This window comes from Octopus bimaculoides, chromosome 4 (genome assembly GCF_001194135.2).
Source record: "Octopus bimaculoides isolate UCB-OBI-ISO-001 chromosome 4, ASM119413v2, whole genome shotgun sequence".
Lineage (NCBI taxonomy): Eukaryota > Metazoa > Mollusca > Cephalopoda > Octopoda > Octopodidae > Octopus > Octopus bimaculoides.
The window spans coordinates 134,222,023-134,242,102 of NC_068984.1; the positions used below are offsets into that span (position 1 = coordinate 134,222,023).

Genomic DNA, 20,080 nt, shown 5'->3' on the forward strand with positions numbered 1-20,080 from the left:
ACACACACACACACACACACAGATAAATAGATAGATAGATAGATAGATAGATAGATATGTGTCTGTATGTGTGCATGCAGTAGTGTATCTGATGTATGCTGTGTAAACTAAACAGGGTGGCAAAAATCCATGCAATGCCATTGGATATATGTATAATTAAAATAATATATTTGAGATATTTAACTATGCCTGATAGAATCAATCTAAGAATACTTGCTAATCTATAGATCCCTTATCCACTAAATATGTTTCATTTTGTGTATATCACTATATGTTTTTTCTACATTCTATATACTACTGATCACATGGTCACAAGATCAGAGGCTTGTGATGCAGTTTCCCTAACAGAACAAATACCATTTACACATCACATTTGGTCAAATAGTAAGATCTCTGCACAGAATATTTAAAACAACAACTGGACTAGTATATGTATTTTTATAAAACTAAAGTATGTTTTGTTTAAAATAGATTTGTAAATGAAGTCCTCTACACCAAAATTGTGGTTGTACAGTAGGGAATAAGTAAGTACAATGTATACTATTCAATTAACCCTGATCAGTTTATAGATTTTGAATAAATGTAGCATTGAAGCATGACTTTACAGAACATGGAGAATGTAATTCTTTTTTATTTAAGAATTTAAACATCAGTGTTCTATATATTTTTGTTTAATATTGTCTCAATAATTTGTAGTGTCTGACCATTTACTTAAAATACATTCTTTGAACAATGTTAGTTAATTTATAAATGTATTAATTGATAAATTTGTTGATTGTGAAATTACAACAAATTGAAAAAAAAAAATATTGCTACTCACTAGTCACAAAATAGACAGCAAGAACTCAGATGGAAAAATTCTATTTTCTAACTAAAGTACAATGTCTGTACTAACTTTACAACTAAAATTTCAATTATAAAGAAACAAAGCCCCACCAGACAAATATACTAGAATTATAAAAAAAATTTAGGACTTCTCAAGGACCATATGTTTATGAGGATTAGATTGAATTTATTAGGGCCTTGATAATATAACTGGAAGTGCAATTATTCTACTAAGCAGTATAATTATTAATGTTATCCAATTATACAGTATTTTTAAACTTCTCTTTAACAGATAAGCTTAGCTGAAGGAGCATGAATGGGGAATATCTTTTATAGAAAGTACTCCTTAGGGATTGTTTTTCAAAGATTTAATTCATAACATTACTATATAATGGAATATCAATTCTTAGTATAGAGTATGTGATCACTACTTATTAGATGTAATTAATCAGACACTGGTAGAACAAGAACATATTTCAGTGTTGAATGTTTTCAATCTGAATGGGCTTATAAAAAGGAGGTGACACAAAGAGCGATTATTTAAAAAAAAAAATTAAATAATGTGATCAAAAAGTAAAAACTCTAGTGAAATATGGTGTGCAGTTAAACAAGGAATAACTGTGAACAAGATATTTATTCTTTTATGGTAGGAATACACAAAGTAAGGATAATGGTTTGGTTAACTTATCCTTATGACATATGCACACACATTCCTCATTTCTAATTATTCAAAGACATTTTAAAAATATATTGACATCAAATGTGCAAAGGCTTCTTTCATGATAAACCTTGATTAAATAAAACTAAAACTAATTACTGAATCATTCATGTACATGCATAGCTAGATACCCAGATAGGCATGCATGAAAGAGATACATAGTTATATATACAAATATATTGTTTGGTATATTCACATGCATATAAGGTTCACATAAAATATTCCAATCTTATTTATTTTAAGAAAAGCTTTGCTTAAATTGTAAAGACTTTGATACTCCTCTTAACTATGTTTATATTTTTCATGATAGTGCTTACTATAAAACATTTGGAATATTTTAAGTATCCTTATTTCTAAAATAAACAATAATTAGCCATGCTTCAAACCACTTTTTGCTCCTTTATTTAGAAACAATTTATGAATTAATATAACTTAAATCTAATTAATAAAAAATTGTATCAGTAAAGAAAATATAATCTATGTTGGTTACTGAGCACTGGTGATACTAACACAAATATAAAGCATCCTGGAAGTGAAATTAAAATCCCATAATTATACTTGGTGATGCTGGGTTAAAATTAATTTACATGCAACATTTTCCTCTTGACTTTTCAGTTAGTTACATAATTTATATTTTCTATAATTAAGGAATTTAAAATTTTCTGTTAACTTTTGATAAATCAATGGTATAAACTGAGATGATTGTTTTCCTAAGGGTAATCTCTTTGGGAAGTTATTAAATTTAGATGGTGGTAAATGTCAGTGAATTTATGGTAAAATGAAGCCAAACACTGCAGGGATTCTAGTGAAGAAATGTTTTAATAAATGAGAAATTGGAAGAAAGAGTTGTAGGAGTAGGAGTTTTGACATGAGATATGAAGAGAAAATAAGGAATAGACAATATCCAGAAATGAAGAAATGATTGAGAAATTTAAAGTATGGAATAAAATCAAAAAAGTAAAGATGGGTGATCTTTATTTAAATTCATTTCAAAAGAATCTCTATCTAGCTGAATAATTAAATTTGAAGTGATGTATATAATCTGTAACAGAAGCAAATAAAATTTTGGATTTAAAATTGAAATAAATAAATATAAAATGGTGGAGATGATGGTAAAGGCAATAAAACTGAATGGTGATAAGATTTTAAATTTACTGGCAGTCATGGACTATTTTCTTTATTATTTAGCGCAAAATTTTAGTTATTTTTTCAATTTTCTTTTAAATCACCTTTTGGCCAACAGACAGACAGACAGAATGATATAGTAAATGCTTGTAAATGGGTTGATTATTTGGATTCATAAATAAAGGAAAGATACTGAAAAATCTCAAAAAGTACTGTGTATCATCAATAAAAAATTCCATCAGCCGAACTTTTATAACAACTTTAATAAGTCAAACTTTAGTAACAAGTTTTTATTCAACCTTTTTCTGAATCATATCAGAGTAATAAAGGAAAATAAATACTGCCTTTTGTTTTCTTGAAACACACACAAAAAAATCTTGGTGACATTGCATAACCCAAAAAATGAAATATTATTTGTGATATTTAATCATACTCAAAAGAAAATATATCTATGAGAAGTTTTACACCAGTAAGAATTGAATGAATTTGTTGTTATGTATTGCAATTTAGGGAATAAAATGAATTGGAAAAAATGAATGGAGAATGTTGTCCATTATAATTATAAAATTTCATGTTTGAGGAGAGACACAAAACTAACATAACAAAAGATACTTTTTGAGTTTCGAATATTAATTAGCATGTGGAAAATGAAAACAATATTAGTTTGAGAATATAACCTTCTCTGAGGATAAATGGAGAAATAATCCACAAATAAAATGGACAATGTCTTGAGGAAGATGTTAAGATAAATCCTAGCACCAACCAAGCATGCATAAAAATATATTTAGATGCAAGCATGCCTGAAATATATTAAGTGTAGTCAAACACACACACACACATACACACTCACACAATAACAGATATACATATGTACAATTGCAGGCACAAATATATGCATATATGTATATTTACATATACTTATTCAGATATGTAAAGAAGCTATATATTTATATGCATAAAATGTATGTGTACAAAATTAATATACAAGTAAAATATATACATTTGTCTTATATACAATTTTCAGCTTATTAAAAAGAGCTTTTTGATGTAGGAATCAAGGAATAAAGTTACACATCAAATTAATGGAAAAATGAAGAATATTCATTAGTGATATTTTGATCAAGGATCTTATATTACCTGATGTTGCTGTAAAATATAAGTTGAAATGAAAAAAAGTACAATATATAATCGATATATAATCAGTGACTGAACTTCCTTGAAGGTTCAAAATAGATTTTCTTTGTTTTTTTTTTTTTTTTTTTTTTTTTTTTTTTTTTTTGGTAATCAAAGTCACCATATTTTAGAGTATTTGTTTAAGATAAGATTTAGCTTTGTGTTATTGCTCACCTTCAGAAAATTAACCTTTTCAGTAGCTTGACAAGAACTTGTACATCATTTTTTAGATTTTCTTTTATGCATGATATGGTTTTTAAAAAGTCTATTACCTGATTTTATAATGTACAAGAGAGATTATTATCTTCTCCGTTGCTTTCAAAATATTTTAGATCCTGATGCATAATTAAACAGATACTTTGGATAATTTCTTATGACTCATTATGATATGTCATGTGCTGTTGTAATATGAAATTAAGCATTTAAAATATACAATAATGAACAGAAAGGGTGATTTATAATTAGTTGACATACTTCACCAATTTTACATTCCCTTCTATGGATATTCTGGAGTTGTTGGCAGCAGCCATGTCAAGAACTTTGAGTCCATTAAAGACTAAACCTGAAATTAAATACAGATGAATCACTTAGAATAATCCATGATAAATAAGAAATGTTAAAGATATTAAGTATAATGGACAAATGAAATGATTTCATAAAATTCAGTTTAGTGTAGAACAATGATCTAGCTAAGGAGTACAAATCTATGTTAGGTCTGATGTATTTTCTAATTATCTTATACTATTGCAGATTATGTTAAAGAAAGGAAGAAGTAACTTTAGAGAAAACATAATTTTTGATTTGTATTCTAGAAAAAAAAGTGTTAAATTCTAAGTTCAATGGTTCTTTTGAAATTGCAATGTGGGATTGTTAGACAAGCCATTCAGGGTTAATAATTTGCATGAATTTTCAAAGATCAGAGATTGTTTGTATTGGTTGTTTATACTCTAGGAAGGATCATAAGAGATAGAAATAAAGATTCAATAAGTTGTTTTGATTTAGCAAAATCTCAGTATCAGAAGCTGTTTTGAAGAAAAACATTAGCTCATGCTTTTCAAAGATGCAATTTTATTGTTGATCTAGGACTAAAGATTAACTTCGATGAATAAGTGCTGGTAAGCAGATATAGACTGTAAAAACATAAGGTAAAATTAGCTCAATTTAAAATGGGAAAATAATTCAAATTCACCAGAAATTCAACATCAAGACTTCTGAATGAGTAAAGATGAGAAATGAATTCTTAAAATGATAACATTGTTAAGTGAAAAGAAAAACTAAACTACAAGATAAAACCAATAAATGTTCTCATTTACAAAACTTTTGTAGAGAGGGTTGTAATTTGTTACATTAGCTTTTTGTTTGTTTCAGTTTAAGTTTCCTTGTCAGTTAAGTTGTTTTTCAGTTTAAGTTATTCTTTTAAGTAGCATGAGTCGGACAGATCCTTTGCAGCAGTATTTTACAACCTCCCCTTTGCCAACACTTCTAGATACAGTGGTAAAGATTTTCTAGATACTAATGGTAAGGATTTTCTTTTAGTCATGAGCAACTGTTTCCATATCAATACACTGGTAACATTTATATGTTTTGACACTCTAAAATAGATTAATTGCACCACAAAACAATTTCACTGTTATCCCATTCACTAGTAATTTAAGAAATTATCATTTTGTACCTTGAGGAACACTTGGAAAATATTGTCATTCCACATACAAAAAGAAATCTCATGTCCTTGGCATTGCCTATAATATTACTATGAACTTTATTAAAAAGAAAAGAAACATTAAATGACTCAGAATAAATTGATGACTCAGTATATTGAGATATTCACTTCTACGATACCTCCTAAAAGTGCAATGATCTTTCTCTCACAAAACAACCAAGAATTATGGGTTACTCCTAAATGTTAAGCAACCTACTTATCTATTATTCTAACAATTATTCCAGAAACAAATAATATACAAAGGAATTCATTCACTTAAGTATTAAAACCTCCTTCACTAAAAACTATTTATTTACAACCAAATGTGACACATTAAAAGATATAATGTTTGCACCATTACACTTAACATCAGCAAAATTGCAGATCATGTTTAGGATAAAATCTTTCTGGGTATGCTCTATAACCATCAGTCATTTCTTGGATTGGATACTTTCTCTCATACCTTCCCTTTGCACTATGTGCCAATGGAGCTTACACATATCAACTCTGGTGTATCTTAAGATCCAGTAACATCTTTCGGATTTAACTATGTTCATTTGTGAACCTGCTCTACTTCTATACACACTTCCATGCAAATGATACTATACTTCAATCTTTCTTAACTTTACACCCACAAGCATCATTCACACATGACCTAAACACCCAACACCATACACTCACAAGTAAAACAATTAATAGAATCATGACAACTTTATCTCTTTTAACAGCATGGATATTCATTCACAATACATATCAAAGGAAAAAGTCTTATATATCAGACCTTATAAGCATGAATAATGCGCATAGTACACATACAAATACTAGGCTTTGTATCTGATGATCTTCCATGTTAATACCGTATGAATAACATTATCAAAACTGCATTACAAAGACTAGGATTCTTCTTTAGAATCCCAGAATCCTTGACAAGTTAACCATCTATAAAGTTCAAATAAAATCCATGCTAGTGTACTATTCACATCTATGGGATGTTGTTGCTACACATCGGTCTGGGAACCCTACAAGTGTCATGAACACTGTTCTTTCTCTTTTGATTAACTTATAAAAGCAAAACACTTGCTAAGAAGCACAAATTTCACACTGGGTTGTTAACCATTAGTAATAATTGGGATACAAACTCATCAATAAAGTTTGCCCTGAAAGGAGCCTATTCAATGTGCTATAAATAGCCTGCCAATACCCTACAGATCACAACCTGCTATTTTCAGAAGAGAAATACATATTAAGCAATGTAATCTGAAACATGTTTTAAAAAGCAACAAAAGATGGATGGCCTTGGCTAGAATGCTTTTGATCTAAGATCTATTTAATCAGAGCCAACATGTGGTTAAACAACAATCATATTATTTATCACACAGATGTTACCAGTATCTCTGAACATGTCTTAAACACACTGGATAAAAAAGCAGATGGAATATACTATAATTTCATATAGCCATGGTCTCTGAACAGACTGTGGTATATCAATGCTCTTTAAAATGAGACACAGTGGCAGAAACAATTGGAACAATTTCTTTTAAAATCAGAAACAATATTATTCTCAAAAGGAAACAAAAAAAAAAAAGAAATTCTAGGCTATTATATTAGTTAATACTTGTCAATTCAGCATGAAATGTTTCATGTATGAAATTCTATTATATCATTGAAATGAATCAGAAAAAAAAGTTATTCTGACAATAGCAGAAGCTGGAGGAAATTCAGAAAATATATACAATAAAAGAATTTCCTTCGTAGATAAAAGGTAGATAATATAATGTATATGATGAGAAATACTTTCATGTAGTTGTAGGCTAGGATTAGTAAAAGAAAATGATATTATTTAACTTGAAGGAAATAAATGGAATAACTTCACTAAATCCAAAATCTGATTACGATGTACCATTCACAGAAGAAGCTGTAGGTAGTGATAAGTTATACTTAGAATAAATGTGAAGAAAAGGGAGAAATTCTATGATCACAAGTTTTGTAGAGTTGACTTTCAGACAAAGGAGACTTAAGGTGGAATAGAACTAGTTAAAAGACCCAGACAAATAAAGAAACTAATAAAATTTAGATTGAATTTGAAATAGATTCTGACTGAGAAAATGTATAACAACATTACCAATGAAACATGAGCAAATGAAAGAATCTCTCAATAGTTGCTTAACCTGCTAGAAATAGCAGCTAGTCTCTCTCAGATCACACTCTACCATTTCAGGAAGAACACATTGGATAATGCAGAGCTAAATATATTATGTCTCAAAATAGACAAGAGAGTTACAATTGGATAACATTTAGTTATAATTCTGCTGCCCAATAAGGGCTACCCTAACCCTAACACAACAGTAATAATGAAACATGTCTGAAAGTACCTGATATTTCTCCACGGTATGCCTTCTGAATCTGTGAGTCCCAGCTATCTTTCTTTCCACCAATGTATATGTAAGCTTGGTTGTTGAATATACTCATTTGCTCACCTGTAAAAGATAATTTAGATAACATGAATGTAAGAATATGACAAGCTGAATACACAGAATGAGTGAAGATGTAACAATGACTGCTAAATTATAAGTTTGAAATCCAATTTCCAGATTTTACATGAGTTTTTTTACTTCTGCATCAGATAAAGTTTATATTTATCAGTGATGCTTTTGTTTCCTTAAGAGTTGTTTCCATATATGAAATCATTTTTGATATGCCTATTATTCATTACTGTAATAAGTAATGAATTTTAATATAGTGAATCGATATCATCATTATCATCATCATCATCATCATCATCATCGTTTAACGTCCGCTTTCCATGCTAGCATGGGTTGGACGATTTGACTGAGGACTGGTGAAACCAGATGGCTACATCAGGCTCCAATCAGTATTATTGATAAGTATTCTTGTTAAAAATATTATTGTAACAATTTTAAAATGCTTTAATGTTCTAATTCTAGTCCAAGATTTTTTCCTTAGCACTAGTAAATTATTTTAGTAAATTTGTTAGTATGAGTTGAATTAGAGGGGTGAGAAATAGTGATGAGCAGTGAAAGATCTTAACACCAAAGGATATGTTGCATTAGTTATAAGCTAAATAATTCATCGTTGTAGGCAAAGTACAGATTTTAAGTACACTGAATTCTGTATAATATTGATGCTATATATGACAGTCTTACTGCAAAAAGGGGATTAAAAATGAGAATCATATAGTTTCTCACCAAATCAATACTCTCTTTTAATTCTCTTGATTTGATAGTTTTGCATAAGGTTAAATTGAAATCTATGAATTTCAGTATTGCATGACTTAAGCTTAGAGATTTGGCACATTCATTTACTCTAAAGATTAGTTCATGAATCTTTGGATCACACAGTTTTCAAAGCATTCTTATTCCAAAGCAACATATAAAATTAGATTCAACAAATATGGAACGCCTCAACTATATTTTTAATAAAGAGTTTGGTTATCACTGCAAAAATTATAAATTGTTAATTTTCTAATTCTGTTCTCTAAATTATTTCACAATGAATATTTTGATTCCCTATTATATAGCAGGTTGTTATCTTTTATCATAACAGGCAAACGCAGAGTGGTGGATTAGAAGAATCAGTAGCATGGCCTGAGTTCAAGTCTTCCCGAGATCAACTTTACTCATCATCTTCCCAGGGTCAATAAAATAAAGTATCAGTCAAGCTGACTAAGCTCTAATGCCTATGTTAGAAACAATTATATTAAGCTTGTTATTTACCCCTTAGTTGCCTCAGCTACTTCCTTTTAGGATATCCATCATTATCTACCATATATGTTCTATCAAACAATACCCAAGTATTTTATTTTTCTCTAAATTAAAGGATAATATTTATTGTTACAAATACTCTTGGGCAAATTCAGAAAAAAACCAAAAACCAAAACAAAACAAAAATGTAAACAAACCAAACACTTTTAAAATTGAAAGCAAAATAATTTGATTGTTTTATGATAATGCAAATAACTTATAATGAATTAAAATTCTCATGTTGAAATTAAATTAAGATTAATATTCAAATAATGAATTTAATAACAGGCCTTACTATTCATTGAAAGTAACAGCTGTTATTAGAACATGACAATAACATCAAAGGTTTTACATGTTGTAAAACTGGAACCTAATACTGTAGAAATTTCTTTAGGATAATCCAAACGCAATGCTTCCTCTAAACTGAAATCCTAGCTAGATTAAAACAACAACAACAACCCTTTATTTTGATACAAGTAATACAAAATGTATACTCTGAGAACTAAGATTCTAAAATCCAGGTAATAAACACACACACAAAATCACATACAAGCACACACACAAAAACACACACACTTATACACACAGACAAGCAGATGCATGTGTGTGCACACACATACACCCACACCTACTCACACACACCCTCACACACCCACACCCACAATTAGACCTGTAGAATCCCATAAGGAATCAATCTTAGTTAAAAACATGGAATATGCTATTTAGAACACTGAAATTTGTTTATTTAAGATTTTTATAGACAACTTCCTTTTATTATTCATGAAAAAATTAATTTTATGTCATAAAAATCTAAGGATTAAAATTCTCAGTACATATAAATGTTTTGAAGTTATTTTTAATGCATTCTGTTCAGAAAGACAGGAGAACTAAAGGGAAAGGAGAAGAAAATTGATTTAATACTCCAAAGAATAATAATATAACAACTAGAGAAAATCAATATATCTCTATTCTGGGGTTAGATTTTCACTTCAAAATAAAGCATACATATAGAAGTAGCCATTTATGTATGTCCAGCATTGTGTGTGCTGATATATACATTTTCACACATGTGTACTTATAACAGGTTCTATTTATAACAAAATCTGTCAAACAGAACATTCATTTTATAAGTTAACTTATCCTATCAGTGTATATATGATATGTATACTTACAATAAGTGAAAGTATATCCAAGCAACAGTAAATTTTTAAATCCATATTTTGATTTGCATTTGTTAACAAGTTGTTATATAATGTTTGTGTAGAAAAGAAACTGTTAAAACTAAGTTCAAGCATATGTTTCTCTGTGTTTAATAATTTTTCTGTTTAAAAATGAAGCACCTCTAAACATCTTCTGGAGAATTTGAAGAACACCTCAGGGTGGAAAAAATTGCTTACATATTTACTCTACCCATATACTTGATTAACTTGTATACTTGAATACAGCCAAAGAAAGCTGTCTAAATGATGTACTAATAAATACTTCTGAAAAATTAAAAACACTGTCAAACTGCATCTTTTATAACTGTTGTTATAACAGTTAGAAAAGATGTAATGTCATCATTTAAGTTTATTTAATTTATTCTTTGTTCCTATTATCATTATTATTGTCTCTCCTTTCAAATATTCTGTTGAATATATTGACTATTCTTTTCAGATGCCTCTCTCCCAAACTATTAAGTACCAATTGTGCAATTTAAATAAAAACTTCACTAACTCATTTCTAGTATAAAAGAACATGCAAAAAGGCACTATAATCACTTTCTTTTTGACTCAGATCTCAAGAAACTTAAAAATTTAACACTTCTAAGACAAATTCCCCTAACATAAGTTGCTTGTGGATAAGATGGAAAATATGGTATCTTATCCAAGAACAACTTGGATATATGCATACATACACACACACACACACACAAACATACATACATACATACATACATACAGACAGACAGACATAAATGAATATATAAAATGGTGAATTTGAATGACATTTAAAATTTACGACAACTGTTTTGCTAAAGTTTTATTCAAGGTAGTCATAAAAGATTACATCATAATATACAATCCACCATCATCAGGTAAAATTTTGAACAGGTAAGATTTTACTTGATGATGGTGGATTGTATATTAAATAAAATTCTACTGAAACAGATATCTTAAATTTTAAACACCATGCATGTTTACTATTTTAAACCTATGCCACACCAAGGATTCACTGGATAAATGGATCAATGGTTACAAATTGGATTTGGTACTTGTACATCTATGGTATTCTGCCAGCGATTGAAGTCTATGATATTGTTTTATTTCACTGTGGCCTCTATGTGTTTGTACCTAGCCATTTTCTGGCATCTTTCATGCTGTTGTATTTTGATTCTTAAAGAATCCCTATAGCTAAATTTTCTATCTATCTATCTATCTATCTATCTATCTATCTATCTATCTATCTATCTATCTATCTATCTATCTATCTATCTATCTCTCCACACACACACACATTTGTTCATTGTTAATAAATATATTAATAAACCCACAAGATATGATACAAACAGTGTACACATGTAGAAAACAAAACTTTTCTTCCCAAATGAATATCTGTGAACACACATACATATGAGGATGTGCTGAAAAGTTCCTGGCTTTGGGCAAAAGAAAATACAGGGGGATAGGTTAATTATTATTTTATTCAACATATTCCCCTCTCAGATTCACACACTTATTGCAGCGGTCCTCAATTTTTCTAAGCCCCATAAAAGAACTCAGAAAGTTGGGCCTCCAACCAGACCCTTCGTGATACCCTTAAAGCACCCCACCATATGCATATATTCATCTTTATATTATACCTTATATAAGATGTAAAAAATCTGGAAACTATAACAACCAGACTTATAGGTTATGGTTTGAAATGTTAGAGTAAGAAGTGATTTTTGTAATATGAGCAGGTACACTATTTTACACTAATCTAATCAGTTTAACATGAAAATAAATACAACTCTTACTTTAAGGTTAACTAATTGGTGTTACAAAAAGTTATCTAGGTATGAAATACTGCATGGACATCTGATGTACATGTTCATGTTTGCTGAAATTTATACACAAAATATAGCATGAAATTTATACCAGTAATGAAATTTTAATTAGGATTTGTTGAAGTAAAATACAAGTGTTTTTTTCACTCTACCTCCTCCATCTCTCTCTCTCTCTCTCTCTCTCTCTGTCTCTCTCTCCACACAAACACACAAAAATTGTTTAGAAGGTTTATTTTAGAATTATTTAATGTTAAAACATATTTGTGGAAAAAAAAATGCCTGATAATAAAGCTTTTACGCAAGCAGCTAAGTGCTTTGCTGAAGGTAGCATAGAACCACTAATAAACAACAAACTGAAAAGGATAACCACTGGTATGAAATAGATATGAAAGTGGACATGAAAGATATTGCAGAAGATAAGTAACTATGTTCAATATATCAAAATATATTTCATATTTATAACATTCACACACTTTGAATATATTTGGTAATGTAAAGTAGTATTAGTGTTGTAACCTCATATTTACACAAATCTGTTTATACCAGTATGGTTTAAGTGTATAAATATGCTGTTTACATTATCATTATTATGTTTAGGTAATAATCATATCAGGTCATAGGGCATGTGGCAAGTAGATGGTATACTATAGCAATAATATTTCAAATAAATAAACTAAGCCTGTTATTTACAATAAACTACTTTTATAAACATTTTATGATGTGTGATTTTTATGATGCACATTGAAAAAGAATCAATATTTTCAGTAAGCCAAACCCACAGACCATAGACCTTGGAGTGTTAATATATGGAATGAATAACTGAAGGTGTATTATGGTATTTTGTCCAGTAAGTGCATGAGTATAACAAGTATGTATATATAGACAAACCATCATTCACTCATCCCCTAAAACCTCTGATCATACATGATATGAAAAATCTTGCAACATTGGTTTCTGTAGTAGTTGGTAATGAGTTACTGACATAATGGCCAGCTATTCACAGTATTCTGGAATAGTAGTTCATGATTATGGAAAGAGATAAGCAAGGCAGTGGAAGCTACCAAAAATATTATCAATTTTCATATGATTGCTCAGTTGTACTGAAGACTACACCACTCTATGAGATTACTCATGGTTAGAGGAACTAGACATTGAGCTAGAGAATTTAAATGACGACTGTGACAAAATAATTAAGCTTAGAAAAGTTATAGGTGACACAGTATCAGCACTGATCTCTGCATATGCACTGCAATCAGGTCAGATTGATGAACAAAAGGACAGTTTCTATGAGAACTTCTATGAGAACTGCTTGTAGACTACTGCAATAAAAACTGATAGTAGCCTCCTTATTATACCTTGATGACTTTAACAAATATATTGGGCAACACCATAATGGTTGTTCTGAGGTATTCTGAGTGAATACATAATGGCTATTCTGAGTGAATGAAGAAGGCTCTTAGAGTTCTCTGATGCAAATGATCATACCATTCGCAATACTAACTTCAGGAAATCAGCCAGCTAATCACTCAAGCAAAAATGCAAGCTAAATAGACCTTAAACACATAAGAAAACAGGATAGACAGTTGTGCATACTAAGTCTTTCATCAATGAAGAATGTACTGCTTAACATTGACTAACACTTGGTGACATCTGAGTAAGAGCTAGTTGGACTTTGAAATGCAAGGTAATCTGGAGAATGAGGGTATAGAAGTTGAAAGATCCTTCTGTTTAATGCAAGTTCAAATAAATACCAGATAATGTGTATGTCAAAAAGAAGACAATGACCCACAATAAGGAATATAACTAGGATTTCTACAAGACAACTTGCTGTAAGTTAAAGATCAGGTCTATGGAGGAACAAGGTTCTAGTAAACTGAAATTAACATGGTAGTGGAATGGTACAATAAACAGAACTATAAAGCTAGAATACAAGCATGAAAAGAATGCAGGAAAATGAAGGGAGAAGCACAAAATCATGTAACAAGAAGAGAGGCTAGATGTTATGTATAAATAAAAAGGAGGAAAGTGAAAGTATAAGATTTGCCAACACACACACACACACACACACACACCAATAGGTAGGGATCACATCAATCGTGGTCATTAGCTCAATAGGATCCAGCATGAGATTAGCTAATAAGATACTCTGAGGGAAAAATTGATAGATTTGATTTGTTAATTAATCAATTAATAATTACAGAAATACTATTATTTCTAAATCTCTCTAAAAGAGACTATGGCAACAGTACTGGGTACTAATAGTTATTGCCAAGCTAACATGGCAGTCCATGTTAGCTTGGTGATAACTATTAATGCAATTAATAATATTCCTTCTTCTATTACAGAACTGGAACAATTTAGGAAAGATAACAGGCATGCTACAACTCCATAGCATATGCTAAACATACAATAAGGTTGGGAAAATGGATACGTGCTGTTCAATTGTGCTTACATTTGATTTTTTTCTCCCTTGCTTTTGCTGTTTGAATGTAAGTGCAATCAATTTCTGTTACCTTGGCAGTTTGGTGGCCTGAGGATGTAGCAGGCATTAGGATGACATAATACACAGGTAATCAATAAAAATTGTCTTGCTACCAAAACATGTGTAGCACAGATTGAACTGCCAATGTCTATTCTTTTAACTTTGCATGTATGTATACATGCATACATGCATGTATACATAAATACATACATACATATGTATGTAATACATACATACATGCTACTGTCCATTCTAAATTATTCCTCTTGGCTCATTTTTATTTATGCAGATTCCCTAGGTCTTTAACTCTGCTGGAAGCATGAGAGGGCAAGAGCAGTGCTGATGATGTCTATTGAGGTAGAAACATAGGTACACAACTGTCCTCTTATTCCGAGATTATCAGAATGTTTTATTTCTTAATGGTATGTCAGCTCATAAGGACTCTTGATTCTTGAGAATTTCTCCCTTTCTCATTTAGAATTGGTTCCATTAGCCACCAGGTTATACCTTCTATGAAAGCAGTTAACTTATTCCTTTTAGTCAAATACATACTACAGTCCATTCTGAATTATTCTTTTTAGTTTTCGTTTTTACATGCATGAACACACACACACACACACACACACACACGCACGCACACGTGCTAGTTAGCAATTCCCAATATTTGTGCACTATAAATTTTTTTAGTTTATCATATCCATTTAGCTGTCATGAACTTATTTATTGTTAAATATTCTCCCTGTATGAATCACCACAAGCTTTGCAACTCAGTCTGTATGCCTTATTCCACACAAGGTTGACAATTTTAATACCAAGCCATACAAGATAAAACTATCCTACCTGATTTGGTAGCTAGGGACCATCTATTCATGGGACAATCTTATTCTAAGTGCATCCTATCCTAATACCATGGAGAGATAAGGTTTCTTGCAATGCTATAAAGTAGTATGTATTAGGAAGCTCATCCAGCCATAAAGAAATGTCTGAGAAGGGAAATTCAAAGAATCATGACAACATTTTTAGCTCTTCATCTTTAGAAAATATAATTTCTTACAATTTACACAAAATACTATTTTATATGACAAGTTCTTTATCATAATTATGAATGATATTCTGAATTTATTTATGTGCATTATTTATAATCTGCATGATTTATTATTTTCCTTTTTGAAGCATTCACTCATTCACTCAAGTAAATCAGGAAGCTGAGTTAAATTTTTACATTCCCCATTAATCACATTATTGGCATTTAATGCAGTGAAGAATATAACTGGATCATTTATCATGTATATATATATTTATCACCTATATTTATATGATACAGTGTAATATGTGATGATGTGTTATACTGTATTACATAAATTTGCATGTACTTGGGTGGTTGTAATTGTATGGATATTTCCATGATTCAGAGTATTGGTATAGTATGAATGCTTATGTGTACTGTAAAAATATATTTATATACAAATTGAGGTTGTGGCCATAAGCTAATTTGTATATGTAGATGTGTAAGTCATTTTATACAGATCTATTGAATTATATAATGAAGAAATGATCACAGTGTTTATACAGTTACACAGACTCGCAAGCACAAAACACACACACACACACACACACACACATGCATTACATATATACTGTATATGTGTGTATGTGTGCATGTGTGTGATGCTGGGATGGCTGTGCAGTTGAGAAGTTTGCCTGCCAACTATGAGGTTTTTGGTTACAAAAGGCACACATAATTCTTTATTTACATGATTGAGTTGTGGGCAGTAAACGCCTGCAGTAATGATCTTTTTTCCTTCTTTCAGTACTTCATAAAGGATAACACCATTCATGTTCCACAAGATACTTAGCAAGGACTTCAGTGGATCAATCCAAATGCTGGTGTTGGCACTAGTTTCCCATTTACAGACAGCTAGTGACTTTTTCTTTTTTTCTAGACATGCTACACCCATCTCATGTCAGCCACAACAATACAGTGCAGAAACAAGAGATTGTAATTCACTCTGCAAATAGTAGAGTGTTGAGAGAACTCATGAGGAAGAAACCAAACATTGTCTTGCACTGGCAGAAGCAAGGCAGGGAGCTGGCAGAATCATTAGCATGCTGGGAAAAATGTTTAGTGGCATTTCATCCATCTTTACATTCTCAGTTCAAATACTGCTGAAGTTGATTTTGTCTTTCATTCTTTCAGGGTCTATAAAATAAGTACCAATTGAACTCTTGGGTTGATGTAATTGACTTTCCTCTTCACTAAAATTTCTGACCTTGTGCCAAAATTTGAAGCTAGTATTTAACAGAAGTTACAGAGTGATTCAAAGGTTGATGGTTTCGTGTGTGAGCCCTTATCAAAGTGTTAATATATGAAACTCTCAAACCTTTGTTGCTTCTGCTAAATATTAATAAAATACGTATAGATATACACATTAATGTTGTGAGTTCTAGCTTTCCTGTTTGCATTGCCAAACTTATATTAATATGAATTATATTTTAATATATATTAATATGAATTATATATATGTGTGAGAAGGTGTGTAATGTAGTGGTCTGAGTGTTGACTTCCTGAGCTTTCAAACTGGGCAACATGTTGTGTTCTTGAGCAAGGCACTTCATTTAACTACTCAATGTACTCAAATGAAAAGCCTGCAAGCCCAGTTACTTAAATATCATGGAAACCAACCTGATTTAATATGCTGGTAGGCCTGAATGGACTTGAAACAACCTTTCAAGTTATATATATATATACATATATGTTTACACACACACACACACACACACACACACATATGTGCAAGTATGGGTCTGTGGTTAAGAAGTTTGCTTTGCAACCATGTGGTTTTCAGTTCAGTCCCTCTGCATGGCATCTTTGGTTAGTCATAAAATGAAGACATTGGATACCCACAAAGCTTACTGGAAGTAAAAATAAGTTTTACTACTTAAATAATATAATCATTGCTAAAGCTGGTTCTTTTGAAAATGCTGGGACTAATGTTCAAATAGGGTTTTAAAAGTACAAAGAAATGTTTATCTCAATTATTAACAAAAGTTTTCTCTCTCCTTACAACTAAAGCTGGCTCTTTAAAGCAAGACAAACAAAGCAGAAATCGTATTCCAGAGAGAAGAGGGTGAAGAACTGAACCTTATAAGTGTATATCAGGACTATCGTGGAGGCCACTATTAGAAGATTTGAGAGGGAATTAGAAGATTTGGGAAAAATTGTGTTTTTGACAAGAGAGCCCTTAAATATAAACAGGCCCATCCAACCAAGCCAGCATGGTAGAAAATATGGATGATAATGATGATGGTGGTGGTGGTGTTGACAACATCAACAACAACAATGATCTAGAAATGTTTTTGGTCATTCTGGGTTGGAATTTATGACAGTACATGTATAAATATTTATCTATTTATGAATTTACTAATATAAATATCAATAACCCTCAAACATTTTGCTCTTTATTGCAACTGATCCCTTTTCTCATTTCATGTCTCACAGGTAGCTTTTCCCCTTCCCTTATCTTTGTGATAATGTCTAAATTTAGTAACATTTGTCTTTATTTTGTCTATTTGTTATATTTTTTTATTCCATTAGTACAATGAAAAGCCAAGCAATCACACACCTGTTTGCTCTTTCCTCTCTTTTTAGTAGTTTATTTGACTTGCTAATCAACATGATATATAAAGTTATTTTCGTAAACTTAAAAGAAAGATAACTTGCTCTTCAACTACAAAATTCTCTGCATCCAGGTTACTAAGTTTAAAGGAAATTATATGATCAAGTAAAATTGAAAGCCCTTTGAAACAGAAACAAAATTGTCACAATTTTAAAAGGAATTGAGAATTTAAATAATAAGGAGCATATGTTAAAACTACAAAGAAAATTATTAATGTCTTAAAGGATAATGTTATATGTTTAATGAAGGAAGATTATAAAATCTAATTAGAAATACGTATGCAGAGAGGAATATAAAAAACAAAAGAAAATTCTTATCAATTAATATTATTTAGATTATTTTGGCAGTATGGGTGACAACTTCATATATGTTTCAGTGTTAATATGACTTTTGCAGTGAAGTATAGATTTCACTGAACTTACTGATATATTGAGAGGAGAATCACTCAATAAATGTGCAAAAATGTACACTGGCTTGCATAGTAAACTAGAATTTAAAACAAACTTTGCACAGTGATGGGAACAGTTATTGATTTACAGCAAGCCTTTGGCTTTGGAAAACATCAAATTCTTTGCACCAAACTTGAATACTATATTCATATTTTATCCACTATTGAAGTCTTCATAACACAGAAATCAATATATATGTATACATTATACTGAATCTCCATTAACAGAAACAGCATAGTTTCCATAAGATTCTACCTTTTACTTACTAAGTATTACTATTCAAATCTATAAGTATTTTATTTGCTTGTAATAACCCATAAACAATTCAAATTTTTCTGAACATAAGTTTAAATCAGCTAATACATGGATACTCGTATAGTAATATGAGTGCCATTTAATCTTAACTAGTTATTGACATTTTTATTCCCAGAGAAAAAAGAAAAAAAATATTAGATGAGAGAAAAACATCTCAGTTGATTAAAGAAGAAAATCTCAATAAAGAGTAGGACCAATGGTATTCTATCTATACTACATTACAATGAATCTCTTTTGTGAATGTGTTTAATGTTGAGTTTCATTTTATGATCCTTAATATCTATCACAACTATATAAAAAGTCTGAGTAGTTTAAATATTTTAAAGTTTTACTAAGTTCTTGTAACTCATGAAATAAAGCAAATATAATTTATGCTTCTCTTAAGAACTATTTTTTTGTGGTAGTAAAAAAGACAACATTATTTCTAACAATATTAAGATATATCTGATTGCTTCTGTCAGAAAACATTCAATTATCTGAATTTATATAAATGTGTGTGTGTGTGTGCGTGCACACGCGCATTCGTGCTTGTATGAAAACACACAATATTCAAAGGAACAAAGCCTGCATTCCAGTGATTACATATTTTAAACAATTGAAGTAGTCTAATCTGAAATGCAATAATTTTTCTTTAATCTATACTTATTATTATTATTATTATTATTATTATTATTATTATTATTATTATTATTATTATTATTATTATTCCCTTCCCTATGATGCTAACACATTTTCAATTCTTTTTATTAAAGTGAAAAAGTTTGATAGCTAGATAGATGAAAGATAGAAAACCAGATAGATAGAAAGACTGAAAGATGAATATATATA

At 30.2% G+C, this 20,080-nt stretch overlaps 1 protein-coding gene across 7 annotated transcripts in view; it reads right to left on the minus strand.

Annotated features, from left to right (window-relative positions):
• LOC106880165 (neurexin-3) overlaps positions 1 to 20,080 on the minus strand; it is a 359,785-nt gene that overhangs the window by 19,529 nt on the left and 320,176 nt on the right. For all 7 annotated transcript variants that reach the window (XM_052967514.1, XM_052967515.1, XM_014930008.2 and 4 more), the window contains 2 exons: positions 7,913 to 8,017; positions 4,316 to 4,403 (listed from right to left, as the gene is read on the minus strand). In XM_052967514.1, the coding sequence (XP_052823474.1) occupies positions 4,316 to 4,403; positions 7,913 to 8,017 (193 nt within the window). The remainder of the gene's footprint in view (positions 1 to 4,315; positions 4,404 to 7,912; positions 8,018 to 20,080) is intronic.